Source organism: Leptosomus discolor, chromosome 2 (genome assembly GCF_034619465.1).
Source record: "Leptosomus discolor isolate bLepDis1 chromosome 2, bLepDis1.hap2, whole genome shotgun sequence".
Classification (NCBI taxonomy): Eukaryota; Metazoa; Chordata; class Aves; order Leptosomiformes; family Leptosomidae; genus Leptosomus; species Leptosomus discolor.
This window is the reverse complement of record NC_141392.1, coordinates 35,329,693-35,347,480: the sequence shown is the minus strand read 5'-3', so window position 1 is coordinate 35,347,480 and position 17,788 is coordinate 35,329,693. Positions and strand designations below refer to the sequence as shown.

General features: G+C 42.6%; 1 protein-coding gene across 11 annotated transcripts in view; it reads left to right on the top strand.

Annotated features, from left to right (window-relative positions):
- EHBP1 (EH domain binding protein 1) overlaps positions 1-17,788 on the top strand; it is a 224,063-nt gene extending 206,275 nt beyond the window's left edge. For all 11 annotated transcript variants that reach the window (XM_086460878.1, XM_086460876.1, XM_086460875.1 and 8 more), the window contains 4 exons: positions 9,341-9,440; positions 10,582-10,655; positions 17,403-17,517; positions 17,698-17,788. In XM_086460878.1, coding sequence (XP_086317004.1) covers positions 9,341-9,440; positions 10,582-10,655; positions 17,403-17,517; positions 17,698-17,788 — 380 coding nt within the window. The remainder of the gene's footprint in view (positions 1-9,340; positions 9,441-10,581; positions 10,656-17,402; positions 17,518-17,697) is intronic.

Here is a 17,788-nt window from a genome sequence, read left to right as displayed (position 1 = left end):
CCATCTTTCTTTGTGGTATTGCAATATAAATGCTCTTTCATGTGGTAGGCATAGTCTTTGGCCTTATGCCTGAAAGTTAGCTTTCTCTGCAATCAGTGCCTGTCTGTAAAGACAAGGCGAGGAGAAAGGCACTTTGGTCACCCTGGGGCTCCTGGCCCATGATGCCACTGCAGTCTGCAGAAAGCCCTGTTCTTTTTTCTTGGGGTTTTTTTTTTTTTCTCATTTACCACCAAACCCATCTTTTCTCTCAAAACTGGAAACTGTGGGGCCCCAGGACACCTCAACCTAGCTGAAAACTTGCCCAGTTAGCCCTGGAAAGCTTTGGATCCCAGAAGTACAAACATGCCAACTCCCAGTAAGAGCAGGCGTCTTCATTAACACTGATACAAGGTCACATTCATCGCCAACCATCATCTCACTGCAGGCAGTTTGTTGGGTTAAATTCAGCCCTGTCCATTAAAGAAGTCATTCTATACTGTCCACTGCCCCTTGCCAGCTCCACGAGAATTATGTTGTGAAGGAAGTAAGGCAACATTTGGTAAAAATGAGATAATATCCTGCCTAGCAGAGCACAATCCAACAACTTTAAGGTTACTTCAGACTCTTGACCCAGCCATTATTTTGCAAGTAAACAGGCACCTTGATCTGAGGACTAAATTGCTGTCACTCATAATAAAGCATCCAACTGTACTTGTCAATCTGCAAGCGAAATAGTTCATCTGCTGGACCATCATCCCCTTCTTGGTGGATTTCCAAGCGTGAGCTACTGTTTTTTCCGTAACTTCAAAGGTTTGAGCGTATCAGTTAGCAGTGCATGTTTCCTGTGCTGCAAGCAAAGGTCTGATGTATACTTTTCCCAAGCTTGTGCTTCTTCTGAAGTTGTGCTATGTGAGAAACTTTAGGTACAAAGAATACCAGAAGGTGCTAAAGGACAAATGTTGGTTCTGCTCAGTGCTAGGATCCCTGCAGGCACTGTCATCAAGGCAGAAAGCATCACTTTCTTACAGGAGGTGTTTCAGTTGAATCTCACCTCTTGTTGTCTCAATTTTGGGCCACAAACTGTGTGTTTTCTTTATCTGGATTGGTGGTTCCACATTTAAAATATATTCGTAATCTTTATCAAGCCCCGGCATTCTGTTTCTGTTGGATTTTCTGTTATTTTCTAGTGGCCACTGTATTGACTCGTCATGTAGAGAAAATCAGCAATCTTTCAGGCAATTCGTCTTTTGTGGAAGTTTCTGTCCTGTGATAATTTTAGGTTGCCAAGCCTGCAGGCCACAAATGTTTGTCTTCCTGTGAGTCAGTCCCACTCCAGGTAGAATAAATCCTTGCACGTGCTGAGATATGGTCAGAACCCTGACCTTGTGTTTACATGGCGCTCAAAATTTTAAATAGCCTCTCTGATTTACTATGTTTCAGAAGCCAAAGAAATTACAAGTTTCCTGCTCAATATTAAGCTAATTTGATGTGTGCTTGTGATAAAGGCATTCCCTTGGCAGCAGCTCTGTTTCGTTAGGGTTACAGTACTTTTGGGGGCTGAAATAGTCAGACAATGCACTGCAATGTAACTCTGCCTGGCAGATTCTTGGCAGTCGTTACCTACCTTTATGAGACTCCATTGTGTGGACATCAATGTCTCCTTCTCAACTGCTCTCAGGCAGCAAGTTAGTGGCCATAAATTTGCCTTTCTAATGTTCCGTAGGCATTTTCCCATCCATTTCAGACTCAGAAAATTGTGCTAGGGCTTCATCTGCTACTAGCTCTTCTGCAGTGTCATCTAAACAACAGTCCCATCCTGTTTGTCTCTTGGTGGCTATTCTTGTTCATTTTCAGTGATTTTTAATAACGAAGGAGGTCCTCGTTCACTAAAAGGAAGTATTCTGGAAGAAAGCTGGACATGGTTATCTGAAATGGGAGGCTTGAAGCTCAAGGTGGAGCAGCCCATCCATTCATGCTGTCAGGTGCCTACTGCAGGCTCTGTTTTGACACTGAGGACTTTGAAGAACTATTTTAACCAAAAATCTGACTTTTTCCACCAAAGGTGACCCTTTGACATCAGAGGAGGGTGATTTTTTTAGAAAATAGGTCTCTCTTGGGCTGCCTCAGTGTCACTCAGTGAAAAATTGTGAATCACTACTTGTTTAAAAGTCTTCACCATAGCTTTGAGTTGTCGGACAGGTTTTGTGGCAGGTCTCATGTAACCTCTCCTTTACAAAGAACATCTGTTGTGAATATAGGCTTTTCTGCTTAAGTATGTGTTACGTTCAGTAACTTGCATTAAAAACAAGAGCTCGTATCTGTATAAGGTGTTCACAGCAGTGAGATGAAAAGACTATTAAAACGTGTGAGAAGTCCGCCATCGACTTCGAAGGGTTTGAGACCTTCCATCAGCCCTTTTTAGCGATGTGCGGTTGGTCAGCTAAAACACCCAGCATTGCTTCTCATCCCTTCCAATGTTTCCTTTCAGTAAAGCTGTACTTGCCACAGCGGATCAGCCCTGCGGTCTAGTCTAGGACACGGTCCCATAGAGGGACAGGTACGGGTTCAACCCAGGCAGAGGGAAGAAACGCTGCAGGGGCCAGTTACAGACTAACCTGGCCCCAGGGAACATTTCATTTAACCTCTAAAAATTAAAAGTTAGCTCATATCTTGAAGCAAGAGGATCCAATTCCTACCTCCCATGTTTTTTTGTTTGTTTGTTTGAATATTTATTGCTACAGCTTTGCCTTTCCGTATTCAACATTCAACCTGGTTTTAATTCTTGCTGAGCTCTTAGTTTCAACATTGCCTCATGGTGATGAGTTCTACTGGTAAATGATGAGGCTTTGAGGAAAGATCATTCTTTTTATTGGTTTTAAACACACCACCTTCAATTTCAGTGAATTTCCCCAGGATCTTACAAGACAAGATGAGACACATCCTAGAACTATTCTTTGTTTGCTATTCATGTTCTTCAGATAAACAAGCCAATCTGTCCGGTCGCTCCTAATAGAGAAACTCGTAAAAACTCGTCCCCATGATTGGGCGAATGCAACTTTCTTTTTTCAGCAGGCAAATAAAGGCGTTGGGGTACGTTTTCAAAAGACCTTTCTGTTAAATTTGTGGAATTTGCTGGTGTTTGGATGGCTCTCGGTGGTCATCTAGCTTCTGTCAACTAACAAATAGCCCAGAAAGAGGAGCAGAGCGAAGTTGGCCAGTTTTTGTCATTATTTACCCCACTCCAGTTCACATGTGCTGGCATTCTCCTGCTGGCCTCTTCACCCAAGTGTGTTGAGTGAAGAAAGCTGCTTCTATTCTATTTTAAAACTGTGTGTAAACATCAGCAAATGGGTGAAGAATGGGCTCTGTCTTAAGTAGGTTGTTTTTCATGTAGTTCTGTTGAGGTAAATGGGGAGACGTGGGGAGGTTTCTGTGTTTAACCATGACACCATGGCACACACACTATACACAGTGCAAATAAAATTTAAAAACAATTACTGCTTAAGATGGCATACAAAGTGATTTCTGTTAAACTGTTATTTCTTGCCAGATTGAATGGGCTGGTTTGGGATGCTGATAGAAACCCTTCATTATTTATCTTCCGTGGGTTGTAATTCACTTTTGCACAACAGCTAAATACATTTACATTTAAGGATTTTTTAAAAAAATAATAATCTATTGGCTTATCTTGACAGATTTACAACAGTATAAAGTGTAGAGGAGTTACTGTGTTCATCCATTTATACTGTAAACTAATCTTGTCCCTACATGTTGCTGCTTTTTCTTCCTTTTAAATGGTATTCACAGTGCTTCATAGCACTTTCTCCTCTGTTTTCTTAGCAATATACAAGTTTACTATGTTAATCCATATTGGGTTTATCTAATGACTAGATGCCCAAACGGCTTAAAAATAATGGGTCTAATGGCATATATACATACTGATAGCTGGCTGAGTATAAGTGTACTTATAAGTATATTTGGAACTATTTTTAGCAGGAAAGGAAAAAAAAATTGTTTTTTCAAATTGATTCAGAAGAGACATTTGTCAAGATGCTTCTTATTTAAATATTTAACATATAATTAGCTTACAGTGTAAACAGAAATCCTGAAGAATGTGAAGGAAAAGGTATTTTTAAAAGACTCCCTGGAAGCTGTACAACGTTAAAATAAGCTAGTCGTTTATATTGTTGGCAAAAATTGGTAACACATAAACATGCTTGTAATTCTTGAGCATTGCAGATGAAAATTGCCCCAAGTTGGTTTTGAGTAACAGGCAGTAACATATTTGAGTATATGTGATGAACCACAGGAGAAAAGAAAGGGTTTTGGGGGGAGTTTTTTGCTAGCATTAAAATCCTGGATATCATTATTTTTGCTACCATTAAAATTTATCCCAGTAAGGGACAAAATCACCAAACTTTATGCTGCAGCCTTGATTGAATCCTGTGCAGAATTTATTAGAGCACAGAAATCACAACTCGGAAGTCAGTAGGAGTTTGTCGTATCTGAGGGCAGAATTTAGTGTCTTGTGCTATTCCAGGCTTCGTGTTGGGCTTGTTCCTAATCATTGAGGAGGGTTCTGGTAGATGTCAAGTGAAGAGAAGAATAGAGCACGCATCCCTCACCACTCAAGCCAGACAATGAAATTAGAAAATTGCACTGAGAGTTACTGTGAGAGAATTCCCCTGGATTCCTAAAGGAAGAATAAAACAAGAATGTATTGATTACAAAAAAAAAAAAAAACAAAAAACAAAACACAAAAAAAACCCCAAGAACTTAAAAAAATAAAGCAGAAAGGAAGAGAGGGAAAAAAACAAATTAGAGAAACCTTGCCAAAATCCTCCTCAGAACCTGTCTACTAATAAAGTCCGACATTAAAAGCTGTATTGTCCTTTTATATAAAGGCGCGTGTACTTACTGTAGTTTCTGGTTCTGCATTTTTCAAATCTCTTAGCGATCATTTTGCATGCATATGCTGTTTGCAGCACTACGCGCTTTTATTTGAAGACTGTTTTCAGAAGTCATTATTGAGCTATAGGATAAAAAGGTATAAGCATAATTATGTGTTAAAGAGAATGAATATGTTCTGCTAGATAGTTAACCAGGTGAGGTTAAACAAGATAAGATGCATTCTGGTCTTTTTAGAAAACTGACAGTCTTCATTTTAAGCTACAATGTAAAGTGCTTTATCCTGAGATTAGGTATTGTGGCAGAAGCTAAAACTGCCTTTTTCCCCTAACCGTGCCAGAATACAACCTCCTTTTCTTTTTGCGCTAACAAGACTGCTTTACCACCACAGCCCACTCTAAGTAATTAAATCAATCCTTTGTACTTACCGTATTCTCCTCTAGTGACGGTACTAGATCTGATTATATGCTTCATGCATATTCAAAGTACGGCACTGACAGCTCTTTAATGAGCTCTTACTTAATCAGTACGAACAATGTTCATCTTGTTCTTTTTTTCCCTCATACATTAGAGCTAGGAACAGTTGGGGAAAAAATGAAACATCCAGCATTCATTTGAAAAATATATTGTACTTTGAAAAGTGTCTAAGCTGGGGAAGTTGCATTCTGCCCTTTAAAAGTCTGATGGACAAATTGGATTACTAGTATTGGATTAAATAACAAATGGTTAGAGGAGAAATGAGAAAAGCTCGCTGTGATCACAGGCTTTAATATTTTTTGTTACTTATAAAGCTGAAGGGGTCTTTAACCAGTTATTAAAGTCAGGATTAATTTGTAATGGTCCAACTTACTAGCTTTAAAAGGGTTTTGTTGTTGTTGTTGGTGGTGGTGGTTTTTTATCGAAAACAGTAGTGTAATGCATGTATTATGGAAAAAAATTTAAGATCTGTGGGCTATTTATAGATTTTCATCATCTTGTACTGGCTCAGATAAGGGGTTTGCATGCATGGGATCAATTTGTTCTCAAACATGTTTTTTTGCTTCATTTAAATAATCTGTACAGTATTTTTTTTCCTGAGAATAACACAGATATTTTCCCAATTTTAATTTTCAAGCATTTGTAGCAAGTCAATTAAATACTTGTTTTACACTTGGAAAGTGGAAACAAAAACAACCCCAGCAGCAGCAGGCGTTTACAGAGTTAAACTGTGTTGAAGAAAGGCTTTTTCTATTTTTTTTATTTAGAAATTGTAAATGTGAGTTTAGCTTGCAGTATCACTGCAATAGCAACACTCAGGTTTTCTTTGTTGAAAGTGTCTCATGTGCATCCTTCCACCAAGGACGGGGGCTGTATATGAAATTAAGTAATGTGCTAATGGCACTGTATTTGCTGAAAAGTGTTATTTAAATTTCTTATATATATGGGAATTTATCTTTGTTTTGCTTGCCTGGGAAGAATAGTTTTCAGCTCCATGTGCAAGAATTTAAAAGCTGTCAGCCAACAAATAAAATATCAGCATTGACTGCTATTAATATTGCACACATGTGTCATTTCACTGATCAAAAAGGCCTTCGCCAGGGTACAATTGGCCTTTTTCCAAATGGCAAGCTTTTTCTCAGCTTTTTCTTTCTTACTCTTTCTTCTTTTGTTGCTGCCCGTGGATTTGTGCCTATCGCAGCCGATATCACATGACCGGTGTCAGGGCATCACATGGGTCCAAAGCGAATACAAAACTGGATTAAAAATTCTGTAAAAACAATCAAGACTTTGTTAACTCACTTTTAAACTAGCCTATTCTATGGATATTAAGTGTACTTTGCTGTCAGCATGGAAATACCAGGATAGGCACCTGTTCAGATCTGAACCGACAGCTCCAGGCTTTACCTAGATCTTTTCTCGTTACATGTTGCAACTAACTTTGTTTAGGAGGAATGCACTAATAGAAAGAATTTATATCTTAAGTTTACGTTCTCACCCTGCAATTGCATGGCATGAAATGCAAGTTCTGATCCACCATTGAGTCGAATTCCTTTGAAACGTTTCTGTCTGCTGTTTCTTTTTCAAGGCTTGTAGAACGAAGTGCAGCAAGAGCTTGCGTTTATAATGGCATCTTTTAGCCAGAGATCCCAGACCACCCCAAACCCAACAAATTTAGTGTCATAAATTGATTAAAATGTTACTATAGCCCCATATGTCTGCTTGTGAGAACTTTTTTTCACCAGCAGTGTGGCAATCTCATGCGTCACAGAATAGACTGGTCATTTTGCAAGGATAGAAAAAGCAGTCTAGCCCCTTTTTCTTGTCCTCTTCACTAAATAAATTTCAGCTACTTGGTGCACTTCAACGAAAGGTTGCTAATATTGATTATCATCTACTTCTAAAAGCAGACCCTGTTAGATGGACCAATACAGCAATGCCTTTGATCTGTAACTTAACAGCAAAGTGTACTTACAAGTGTTAATCCTCTTTGAGGGAGTGCTGAACTGCTGAATATTATTATAAATGCCGTAGTGTAATATTTGCTGCACAAAACCAGAAGTTGGAGGTCTTGAGGGAGAGCATTTCTACGTGACAAATTTCTTCCTTCATCACTCCCTCATCTGGGAGGTTGACCCTGCTGCTTCTGCTTGGAAAAAGGCTGCAGGGCAATCCCCACTTTAGGACGCTCTGCCCTTCCCATCTTGCCACTAGTGAATCGTGTACCCTAAAAGCACCCTTCTAGGAGCAGTTCCATCAACGAGAAGCTGCCCAGGTGATAAGTGGATATGGGGGAATGTCTTACATTGGGAAGAGGAGCATGCCAAATGGCATAACTTTTTCTTACTGTGTGGGTCCACCAGCTCCACCCCAAGCTGACCTGCTTCCCTGTTCATCTCCTTTTCCTTCCCTTGTGTGGATGTATCAAGCCCACAGGCCACGGTGGGGGGAATCAAACAGTTTGGAGAAGGTTCGTGAGCTTCCTTTGCACGCAACAGGGTCACAGCCAGGTGAGGAGGTGGTTCTCCATGCAGATCTGGGCTTGCACACTACTGTGCTGTTGGGGTGTGAATGTGCACGTGGCAGGCACAAACGTGTGAGCATTTCAAACACTGCCATCCAGAAACTGAAAGCTTTCTTTAAGAGCAAAACATTGGTTTTTCTGGTGTCTTTCCAGCTTCTGGTTTAAGTTAGTAAGATAGCTTCCTCGAACATACAGCACCTAGCATCAGAGGTTTAAAAGCCCTTTACAGACATCAAAGAATTAACTTTTAGAACCCCTTGGAAGATTGGTAGAGGTGATTATCCCTACATTACGCACAAGACGCTTAAACTCAGAGATCTGACCACAGTCTCCTGGTGAAGCAGTGTCAAAGCTGGGAGAAGTACTCAGAAGACCCAGCTTATTATGCTCCTTTGCCACTATTCCAGGTTTCTTCCCAGATAAATTTTAACCGTAAGAAATGTGTGAGTTTCATAATTCAGCGAGGACCATATAGCCTCTGCTCCTCAGCTCAACTTGAGAGATGAGAACGGCAGGTCACCACAGAGATGCAGTCTCCACAAAGGACTTTGATGAGGCTTCTTCTAGTCCTTAAGCTCAGAGAGAGTGGAATTTGACTGAGCAGCCCTGCTACGTGGAAAGGACAGTCAGGAGCCTTCTGGACACTCTTCTACCTTTCCCCCACATGGCCTGATGGTACAGAGGTGGTAACGTAGAGTCTTACAGAGTCCGGTAGAGCGTAGCACTGCCTGCAGGTAGGCTGTTGGAGGGTCCTGATCCCCTTCCTGCCTGGGAGGCAGTGATGGACATGGGCTGGGGAAAGGTGTGCTAGTCCAAGCATACACACATGGGGACCCTTACGCACCTGGACCCAAAATGATTTGTATTTGTGCAGGTGCTCCCTTTGATTGTGGGCTGAGGAGAGGAGCAGCTCTTTCCAGCTCATCATCTGGAAGAGCGGCCATAAGCTCAGAGAAGCTGAGCAGGTGCCCATGCCTTGGCCAAGGGCTCAGGTTTACCATCTCCTTTGCAGCTACTTTGATCCCTACCACGTCATCCTGACTACGCTGGGTTTGCATGGGCAGAGAGGATCTTGCACACAAGGATTGTATTGGTGTTTGGAAGCGTCTGATGATCAGACATCTTTTAGCAGCAAGGTTTTTTTCATTGGAAACGTTAGAACAATATAGTTCTTTCAGAAGAATTAAAAAGATACAGTACTTTTTAAAAGGTGTTTATTTAGGTCAGGGTACCAGCGTGATAAAGAACACTAAAACGTATGCTGAAGAATGGCTGCTTTCAAAGATTTCTTTATGGAGCGAGCAGGACTTGTAGTCATATGATATTTTTACCATTTGAGAGTGTGCCTTGTAATGCTCAATGATACTGGAGACCGACACTCCAAAATTTGAAATGAAGTATGTAGCTCAATTTGTGAATGCCACTTCAGTAATGAAATTCTTTCTATGGCAGGAAGAAACACAGAAGAAGAAGAAGCTATGATGCAGGAATGGTTCATGCTGGTTAATAAGAAGAATGCTTTAATAAGACGAATGAACCAGCTTTCTCTTCTGTAAGTATGGATGGACACATTTATTTACAAAAGGATGATTTGCTGAAATATTTAGCCATCAGATAGATGCAAAACTTTTTTCTGTCCTCCCATTAGACTTCAAAACATTTCCCTCAAAAGTGAGTAGCGTGAGTGCTTTGTGGAACACATCAAGTAACTTGTTTTTCTCATATTTCAGACTTGAAAATGAGAAGCATGCAATGACAGAAGATTAGCCAGAGCTGTGGAAAAAAAAAATAAAGAAATATTAAGCACAGTTACATTTCCTAAGGCCCAATAGTAGAATAAAATTATATTTTAGAAATGCTCAAATAGTTTTGGGTTGTGCCTCAGATGTGGCAGGTGAAGACTATGTGAAGAGAGAACAAAATCTGAGTCGCTACTTGCTTTGTAGAAATCCTCAATCCCGTTGCTAGTTCAGCAGCACCAGACTGCTGAAGGGATATTGGTGAATCAGTCAGTGTGATGGTGTCACCAGTACTGCAAAGTGAGGACAAACAAACTTTTTTTTGCTAGCATCGGCAAGGAAGGGAGAAGGCACTGCTCATTTTTAGACGCGTTCTGCCCTCAGCGCTTCTTTTCCAGATGCTTTCGGTTTGATTATATTTCTTTCAGTAATGCCACCTAGTGTAGATGCCTGCATACTTCCCTGGGAAGAGCCTGTGCTCACGAATTTCCTACCGTGTCTGAACCTGACAGAAGATTCTACCTTCAAAATATTAAGCTTTCTAATCCCATGTCTAATTTTCAGTGTTCATTAGGGCAGAATGTATATAGGATAATACTTCCAGTGTCATATTATCTTGGTGCTGGAATTTGTTCATTAGATCTGGGGGAATGTTTTATACTTAGGACATTCCACAACAGCCGCTCCAAGGATGAACATGAAATAATTACGTCCTGTAGCACAATAGAGTTAAACTGACAGCGTTAAAGCCGACGTTACAGAAGATGAAAAGGCCCTGTTACTGAATATGCCGCCTGAGCAAGGTGTTAAGTTTGTGTATCATTTGTTTGGAGTAGCTTGAAGTTAAAGAGAAAAGTCGGTTATGAGTCCTAAAATCAATGTAAGTTAAAGGTTCTTTTAAGTGTTTAATGATTTAGTAATTAACATATTGATGAACTTTTGCAACTTGCCTAGGGAAAAAGAACATGACCTAGAAAGGCGCTACGAACTGCTGAACCGGGAGCTAAGAGCAATGCTTGCTATCGAAGGTAAGAGCAGTGCTGGGTACCGAGGGAAGGAACATGCTTGCGGCTGAAGGTGGCTACCTGAAAGTACCAAACATGGAGGCTTTTCTGAAGCACAGTTAAGAATTACTGCTGATATTTACATCATTTCAAGTGACAGCACACAGCAAATACCCTGGGTCCATGATCCCATTCTTAAGTTTTATTCAGGTGGGAAAAAAAAAAAAAAAAAAAAGTGTCAAAGATACGGGACAAAAATAAGTATGGTCTCCTTGGAATAAACTTTGGAAGCAAAGTGATGAGGGGGTAAAGAATATTTGTCTGGGGTTTATTATTTTTTGTTGCAGTAGTGTTCTCCTGGCTTTCCTGTGGCATCGCTCTGCTTTCAGTGCTGCAGAAAATGGAGGGGGTGACCCACAGAAGGGAGCCTCCTTCCTTCTGTTTTACAACAGTATTTCACTGGGCAAAAAAGGTCTCGTCGGTTTTGGTGGTAAAACACGACGTTTGCCAAGTAAATGTTTCATCACAAGCAACACCAGGATTAGTGCGGTCCTTTGCACAGATTTTCTCCCTTCTCTGAAAGAGTTTAGTCACCTTACCTGAATGAAAATTCATGGGGAGATTGACACACAGGATAAGTGAAACAATTGCATCCTTTCCATAGGGCTTTCAGGTGAATTGTACAGTAATCCTGGGAATGATTCATAATAAAAAATAAACATCCAGATAGCTTAAACCATTGCTTGCATTATTTTCTTATTTAAATATCTTAAGTGTTTTCTAATGCTGCACCGCTTATACCTCTCAGTCACAAATGCTGTCTTATAGTTCAAAGATGTTTACTTTAAAGTTAATCCTTTGGGCTCTGTAAAATGGACCTTTTGTCTAATCAATGCAAATTGATTTTGCTATTCTGTATTGACCTCTCAACCCTTTGACTGTCCATGGTAATTTCTTTCTTCACCTGATAAGGTACCTGATCCATAATAAATCAATTCTAATTAGTTTGGAGACTTCACAGGGAGCATAAGTTTGTAGGAAAAAAGCAGCAGGTAGTTTTTTCATATCTGATCATCTGTGGTTATATATTTTTGCATAAGGCTGTGTTCACCATATTCTTAGATAAACTTGATTCATAAATATATGCACTGCTTTCTGCAGAGACAAGCCAGATTAATTTGGAATCTTACTAATGAAATATTTAAACCATAAAATACACTAAAACGAGAGAGGAGCTAAGAGATACTGGATTTAAATCCAAAATGTCGATGTTTAATTGTCTCTTACATGTTTTACTGTCTTGGAACGTCCGAGCAGCAGCCTTTGAATGTCTGCCAGCCTATGCCATTCACACATGGGCTTGAACAAAAATGTGTCCTTTTTTTTAATTTCTTCTTGTAGGTTCAGAGAGGGATTCCAAAACCCAGGAAAATCCCCTTTTTTTTCCTCTTTTTCTTTTTTTTTTTTTCGTGCCACTGGTGGTATGGTAAACAGAGATTTAGGGAGAACACATAAGCGCTGGAGAATTTTGGTTATTTTTTGAGGTCTTTTATTTATACAACAAAGTCCACATTTAGCATTTTAACTCTCAATAAGATTATTAGTCTGCTAGGACTTTTAGCAGCTATCTGCTTTTACCTAAAAAAACATTAAAGGAGAAACTCTTCCAAGAAAATGCCTGCGAAAACTCAAAACACGTTTGTGACGCCTCGCCTCTCCGTGTGTGCATCAGCGCTGTATCCCTTTCTGTATCCAACACACGCTGGGGTGCAAAGACGCGCTTTTTGGGAAGCACCGGTAAAACCACACCGTTTATAATGTGATTCCTCCAAAGAAGCGTAGGTTGCCCAACAGCCCGGCACTGTCTGCTCCGAGGCCTTTTAGCCGATTGCTAATGAGTGCTTGGGCTCTAAGAAGTTGAAAAAACAGATTGCACTTTTACCAGCACCAGTTCCAAACCTGAAATACGTGAGCAGGAGAAAAACAAATATATATGTATAACAGGATGGGACCGGTTTGTTTGTCTAAAAGAAAGGCAGAAGGCACCAACCCAACCTGGAACTTAAAAAAAAACCTTTTTGAAAGGTGATAATTACTGTTTTGGTAAATTGCTGTAAGTCTTCCACGCGTGACTGCGCTGTTTAAAAATCTATCAACCAATTTACTTAGCTAGTTGATGGGGGGGGGGGGGGGGGAGGGGAAGAAGAGCGCCTTGCAAAAGGTATCAGCCTGCTGATCGCAGATAAAGGCGGTTTATTGGCGGCCAGCCTGCCCTGCCTGCACAGGCAGCGTGTGGGCAGCGCTGGCGTCTGGAGGTGCTGACCGTTATAATGTTCAGTGATGTGGAGATGGTGTCCTCTTAGCCAGCCGCTAAAATGGAGGCATACGCAGCTGAATAGCCTTTTGGAGTGTTACGGCACTTCACGCGGAACACATGAATGACCGAGGGTGGTAAAAAAAGGCATACGTGTCCCCCCCTCCCCGTTTAGCCCTAGAGATAGGAAAGAGAGAGTTAACGCGCTGCCTTCTTCCAGCTGGAAAGTATTCCTCCTCTCTTTCCTCTGCCGAGACTTCTCCGACCAAGAAAGGCCTGAAATCCCTGCCTAACAGACCAAAGAAAATATAGGTTTGTTTTAACTTGCGCACATGGGAAGGCGTTTTGGCTGGCTGTCGGGGAGCCGGCCGGCTCGTATGAAAAAGGTGCTGCATTTCAGAGCCTGATTTTTTTCTGCAGCCGAGTGGCGGGATGCCTCACCACTTTCAGCTACCTTTCCTCTCGCTCCTTTCTGGGTTTTTTTTTTTTCATTCCAGATTTAATGCCTCCTTAGAAAAGATAAGTTCATTTTTGCACACCTTGGGGTAGTGTGTTCATTTTCTGCCCAAGAAATGGATCTTCTTTCGGATTTTGTACATCTTGATTTATTCTTGGCTTATAGTTTGAAGTGGGTGCTCTTCTAAAAGGATTTATGCATAGGTTCACTATTTTTGTAGTTATGGTTTATATGATAAGCTTTTTATATTTAAAATCAATATGTAATCCTGTGGAGGAGCTTATCCTCTAAAACCCCATTTGTAAATCTATTTTAGCTTTGTTACACCGCGCAGCCACAGTATTCCATAGATTGATTAGGTTCAGCAGCAGAATCCTATCAAATGGCCTGCTCTGATGATGATGCAAACTCTTTCAGGATTGCTAGTTGACTGGAACTAAAGATAAGACCTGACTGCAATCCCCCAATGTGCTCTTTACAAAACTAGTGTTAATTTTCATCAAAGTGCCGGGCTTATTTATTATAGCGGCGAGGTTGAAGGTTTTACTACAAGAACTTTTGCCCGTTTCTATTAAAGCATTTCTATGGGAACCGGCTGCCTGTTTGCTCAAAGTAATTATCAGTTTAAGCAGTGGGGGGAAAAAAAAAGACAATATGAAGTCAATGAAGATGAATAATTGAAAACACTTCTATTTTAACATGAATTTAGCAAAGTCTGTCATTTTAAACTGCCCGTCGTGAGCAATGGCACAGGGACTTTAGCTTTCAACACTTTTAGCTCATATACAGCCTCGGAGCTTAATCCTATTTTTGTCCAGAGTGTAGCTTTTATAACAGTATTATTCTGAAATCTTCAAATTAATCACAGCCCATATTGTAGCTTCCCAGAGCTGCAGTGAGCCTGGGTAACTCTATGTGACAGGTGTTATAGGTAATCCTGGCTTAAAAGGCACAACAGGTAGGAATCAAACTTGAACACGGTTGCTTTTTTAAGCATAGGGATGCTTCCTGAAACCGCTGCCCGGCAGTATTTCATTGGGTAAAACAAAATTGCAACATAATCACATATAAAATGTTATTTAAATACTTTGCACCAGCTCCTCTTTGAACCAATTGCTACTTGACTGTATTTATTTTTAAGGGGGGAAAGCCAACCTCCTTTTCTAGGAAACTAAGTAAAAATGCGAGGGAATACTTCTGCTGGCAAGTTTGCCCATGGAGTATTTCAAACACTAATAATAAGCAAATGCAGAAACAAACAAACAATCAAAAAGCCAGTTTTGTTCCATGAAGTCCCAATACAACGTTCTTTACCCCACAGGGCTACAAGATGGGCAACAAAACCCATAGCTCTTAGAAAGGGTCTTAACAGAGAAAAATAGTAGTGAAGGACTGAGCGAAACCTGTACTGAAATATTTTGATGTTTGCTGTTTCAAAAGCTAAAATTGCTGCTGAAACTGGAGAACTAGGGGGTGAAGAGAAAAAAAAAAGAAAAAAAAAAAAAAGAAAAAAAAGAGGCTTTAAACCCACGAGTTTTTCAACTAAGTGAAAACTGCCAAAATTGCAAAATAATTAAATTGAGCCCAGATAGAGACGGTGGATTTCAGGTCCCTTTTCATGAGTCCGAGTCTCAGCACAGTTGTCTGCAGAAGCTGGGGGAAAGTTAACCTGAAAGCTGAGAGCCACGGCTGGCGGGAGCAGACACCCATGAAATTCTCTGCCGTGTGTCTCTCTCTTCCCTTTCTGCCCGGCTCACCGCTGTCGCCCTTCATAAGACAAGTTTTGTCACGCTGAGATTGCACTGCGCACACAGGGGCTTTATTTATGTGGGTAAAACTCTCCGGTTTGGGGAAGCTCTGGCAGAGGTGCAGCGCGATGTGTTTTAAACAGCTAGAAGGGAAGGAGCCTTCCCCAAAAGGGGCGAAAAGGCCGGCAGCGGCAGCGGTGGAAGGCAAGAGACAGCCTCGAGAATTAGCACCTGAAAGGCTGCTACCCAAATTAAAGCAGTTTTGTTGCAGGAGCAATGGCTTAGATTTCCAGTAATTTTGGCTGGTAGCTTCAGTTCTACAGTTCTGTGTACACCTGGAAAATTATTTCCTTAGCAACGGTGGAGGGGAAGCAAGGTGTTTGAGAAAGAGGAAGAAAGGGGAAAAGGAAAAGAAGGGAAAGGAAAGGAAAAGAAGGGAAAGGAAAGGAAAAGAAGGGAAAGGAAAGGAAAAGAAGGGAAAGGAAAGGAAAGGAAAAGAAGGGAAAGGAAAGGAAAGGAAAAGAAGGGAAAGGAAAGGAAAGGAAAAGAAGGGAAAGGAAAGGAAAAGAAGGGAAAGGAAAGGAAAAGAAGGGAAAGGAAAGGAAAGGAAAGGAAAGGAAAAGAAGGGAAAGGAAAGGAAAGGAAAAGAAGGGAAGGGAAAGGAAAGGAAAGGAAAAGAAGGGAAAGGAAAGGAAAGGAAAGGAAAAGAAGGGAAAGGAAAGGAAAAGAAAAGAAGGGAAAGGAAAACTCCTGGGAAGTTTGGGCAGTGCCTCCCAGGCCGATGCTGCAGGAAGGGCTCTGGTGGCCCTACACCGAATCCCACCCAGCCGTACGTGTTTGCCAAGTGTGCCTGCACACACGTGTCGGCGTGGGTTTTCCCTGCGTGCGTGTGGACCCGTAACTTGCCCGTGGGCCCAGGCAGAAGGCGAGGGGGTGATAAAAGCAGTTACACATTCCTGCCTTTCTGCCCCTCTTCCAACCTTTATTGCATGATGATGCATCTAATTTTTAATTTGTAAATACAAGGCTGAATTCCCTCTAGCACCACTTGCTTTCATAAAGCTTCTGAGCAGTTTGCTGTCTTGAATAAATTTGGCTTTGGAGGGGGGTCAGGGGGATTTGAACCACTGCATTCTTGCGGGGTTTGTGAAGATTCACATGGTAACCGGTGGCGAGCATTGTTCGGGTTATCTGAATAAGCACCAGCCATGTGAGTTTTAACATGATCGCCCAGGGCAATGGAGAGCGAGGGGAGGAAGCCAAAAGGACTGCACCCTCTCTCCCCTTCGCCTTCGGGAAGCGCGGCCGGGGAGGAGGAGGAGGCAGAGGAGGAAGAAGAGGAGGAAGACACCGCCGGGCCGGTGGCGATGGCTTCTCCCGGTGGGGCTTTTTTTTTTTTGGAGCCAGTGTCCTCTTTCCCTCCCGCTCCTCATTTGTCCTGCTATCTCCCTCATCATCTACTGCTCCTGCTCTTCATTGTTTACCTTCTTAATGAGGGAGGCGGGGAAGGCCGGGGCTTGACTGACAGCGACAAGCCCTTACGGTCTGGCTGGAGAGCCGGCGGCTGCGAGGCAGCCCCGGGGGGCTGCGGGGCCGGGCTGGGCAGGGGCTCCGGGAGAAACCCCTTTGGGAAAAATCCCTTTGGGAAAAGCGAGGCGGCCCCGTCCTCCGCTGCCGGGGGTGAAGGGGCCCCACGATAGCGTGTAGCAAGTGTATTTTTACTTCAATGGGGGAAATGCTAATTAACTGATACCTGCTTTTAAAGTTACTGCGGAGCATATGGTGCCCAGTGTGAGATTCCTCCAGCTGCTAAGAGCAAGTGAGGAATTAGCAAAGAGCCGGGTTTCAGGGAAACAGGCTTTCCTCCCAGGAGGGGAAACTTGGGAAACGTCGATGTACGTCCAGGAAAAACAGTCTTGGGAAAAACAAACAAACAAACAAACTCCAACCAACCAAACAAACAAAAAACCACCACGAAACAAATTTAAAAAAAAAAAACAAACAAACAAACCCAAACGACCCCAAAGTTGTTGCTGAGCTCCCCAAAGCCAGGTGGGCAGGGAGGCAAAACGCCGGCGGGACTGCCCTTGTCCCCGAGAGCGGCCGGGCAGGGGCTGGGATGTGCCGGGCTGGGATGCACCGGGCTAGGATGTGCGGGGCTCCCCGCCGCAGCGGCTCCGGGTCCCGGCGCGGGTGGCTGCGCCCCGGTCGCGGCGTCTGAGCGCTGTTTTTGTTTTGGTTTTCTCTCGCAGACTGGCAGAAGACCGAGGCGCAGAAGAGGCGGGAGCAGCTTTTGCTGGACGAACTCGTTATTCTCGTTAACAAACGGGACGCGCTGGTCAGAGACCTGGACGCCCAGGAGAAGCAGTGAGTCGGGCAAAGGGGCGGGGGGGGGGGTGTCCCCGCCGAGCCGCCACGGCCCCCACGGAAAGTTTGGGCCAAGTCCGTGGGCGCGGTGGCCGTGGCGGAGCTCGGCGCGGACGCGAGCGGGGCGGGCGCGCATCCCGCGCAGCCCCTCACCGCGCCTCCCGCTGCCTCTCTCCGTAGGGCCGAGGAAGAGGACGAGCATTTAGAGAGGACCCTCGAGCAAAACAAAGGCAAGATGGCCAAGAAGGAAGAGAAATGCGTCCTCCAGTGA